This window comes from Apaloderma vittatum, unplaced genomic scaffold (assembly GCF_000703405.1).
Source record: "Apaloderma vittatum isolate BGI_N311 unplaced genomic scaffold, ASM70340v1 scaffold32452, whole genome shotgun sequence".
Classification (NCBI taxonomy): domain Eukaryota; kingdom Metazoa; phylum Chordata; class Aves; order Trogoniformes; family Trogonidae; genus Apaloderma; species Apaloderma vittatum.
In genome coordinates, this window is record NW_009704666.1 from 4,440 (window position 1) to 6,620 (window position 2,181).

The 2,181-nt window shown below is 55.9% G+C and overlaps 1 protein-coding gene across 1 annotated transcript in view; it reads left to right on the top strand.

Annotated features, from left to right (window-relative positions):
- The window catches only part of LOC104270697 (microtubule-associated protein tau-like), a gene marked incomplete at its 3' end in the record, with an annotated part of 4,195 nt that extends 2,095 nt beyond the window's left edge, over positions 1–2,100 (top strand). The window contains exons 3-4 of the mRNA XM_009865129.1: positions 1,756–1,837; positions 1,988–2,100. Of these exons, the coding sequence (XP_009863431.1) occupies positions 1,756–1,837; positions 1,988–2,100 (195 nt within the window). The remainder of the gene's footprint in view (positions 1–1,755; positions 1,838–1,987) is intronic.
- Positions 2,101–2,181: the final 81 nt, after the last annotated feature.

Consider the following 2,181-nt stretch of genomic DNA (forward strand, 5'->3'; position numbering starts at 1 on the left):
AAAAGGGAGCTGGACCAGAGCGGAAAGTTTCAATTGCTGACTGCTTGCTCTGGAAATGGGAGGTTTCTCAGTCCCGGGTCCCAGCGGTGCCCGAGTCGCGCCCAGGCCCTTCGGGGTCACGGCTGGGATCAGGAAGGCGCCAGCCGTCCTCCCGGGCTCTGTTCCTGCCTTCCGATGAGCCGGGCTCTGTTCCCTGCATCAACCGTGGGACTGTCTTGGTGTGAGTGTCTGCGCTGTGCTCCCAGCCCCTGGGCTTGCTTCTCCTCCCCTCTCTCTGTCGAACGGACGGACGGACGTGCCTTTTGGGGCTGCCCGAGCAGCAGAGCCGGTGGAACGGCAGCACCGAGCCTCCATTCCCCCACCACACACTTTTCCTGGCTGGGAGGAGGGGACATTTCTCGGGCATCACCACGGTCCAGCCCCCCAGCTCAGAGGGTGACGGGGATCGAGGTGAGAACTGAAGGACGCGGCTTTCGAGCACTGGGGCTCTGAGCAACCTGGTCTAGTGGGGGATGTCCCTGCCCATGGCGGGGGGGTTGGAACGAGACGATCTTTAAGGTCCCTTCCAACCCTGCCAATTCTATGATGCTGCGATGGATGGGGTCTGGCGGCTGCCCGGAGGAGTCGACTCCTCCACGAAGGGCCCTTTGGTGCCGGCACATCCTTCCCCCCGCTCAGCGGAAACGCAGAGATCTCCCCCGCTCCCCTTGAAATCCTGCCTGGGCACCAGCCCCGAGCTCTCGATGAACCCCGTTTCTCCCACACAACCCGGTGAGCGACAGCATCACGCGGGTGTGAGCCCAAACCCAGGGTCCCAGGTAACTCCTGGGGGTTCGGGGATGTTTTCTCCCCCCCCGTGTCTCCCGCTCCCGGTGTAGCTGGTGTGTTTGTGCCGTGGCTCTGCTGTCCCCGACGCTCCCACGCCTCTCCAGCCGTTGGTGTTTTCCAGTGTGGTGTTTAACCGCTCACGTAACCACTAAACAGCTTCCACCGTAACCGCTCCTTGTGTGTGCGTCTCGTGTGAGCCCCTCGTCCCTGTGCAAGAGGCCGCTGGCCCCGGGCCGGTCTCTGAACGGGGCGATTTAAGTGGAATTGCTGCGTTCAGAGACGTGATAATGGGTAAACTGAGAAAAAAACAGAGGGCAATGGCATGAAATGCTGTCGTGGTTCAATATATTGGGATTGCTGTTTTCATTTGTGTTACGTGAACTCCTGCCAGATATTTAGAATTTGTTTTGCTGTTTGATTTATTATTTTTTTTTAACCCTTATTTCCGTTACAGCATTTTTCAGAAATGCATATTTTTTGGTCACTCTTTTAAAAGTTCTGTGCACATTGATCATTTCTGTTCTTTCAGTTTTTGTGGACATAAGCTTTATGTTTTACACCAGAAAAGGTATTTATTTTTTACGTTTTCTCTCTGGTTATATCTCCTCCTTTTGGATGATGTGTATGCAAATCTGAATTAATTACCACTCCACTTTCTCTCTCACTTAAGCACTTTAAAATTGCCTCTACTCCCCTCCTCTGTGGAGAGGTGATCTTGTGCATGCTGACCTGTTGAGAGAGGCTACTGCACATTAATGATCTCCCATTCCTGACGGCAGTTTCTTCCGTGTCGTTAATCTTACCGGGGTTTAAGCTGTCCTTTCCCTCGAATCCAGATCAGGTGCCGGTGTGTGTTGTCCCTCCCCCTCCCCACGCTGCCCGCCGTGGCGATAAGCTCATCGCCTCCTCCTCTCTCCCTACGGACAGGTTCAAATCGTTTACAAGCCCGTCGACTTGAGCCACGTGACGTCCAAATGTGGGTCCCTGGGCAACATCCATCACAAACCAGGTATCCTTCCTCCTCTCTTAACCCCGGGCTTCCGATCGCTCTGGCTCCCGGGTTTCTTTGGCTGAACCCACCTCCCACCTCGGCACTTTCTCTCCAGCCCCTGCCCGGGCTGGCGCAGGAGCTCACCCAGCTCGCGCTCTTCTCTTGCAGGCGGCGGCCAGGTGGAGGTGAAATCTGAGAAACTGGACTTCAAAGATAAGGTGCAATCGAAAATCGGGTCCTTAGATAACATCAGCCACGTCCCCGGAGGAGGAAATAAAAAGGTAAAGCGGCAAAGGGTCGGGAACCGACACGCTGTTGCGCTGAGCCTGCCCGCCCCGTGAGCGGGCACAGGGCGGTTGGTC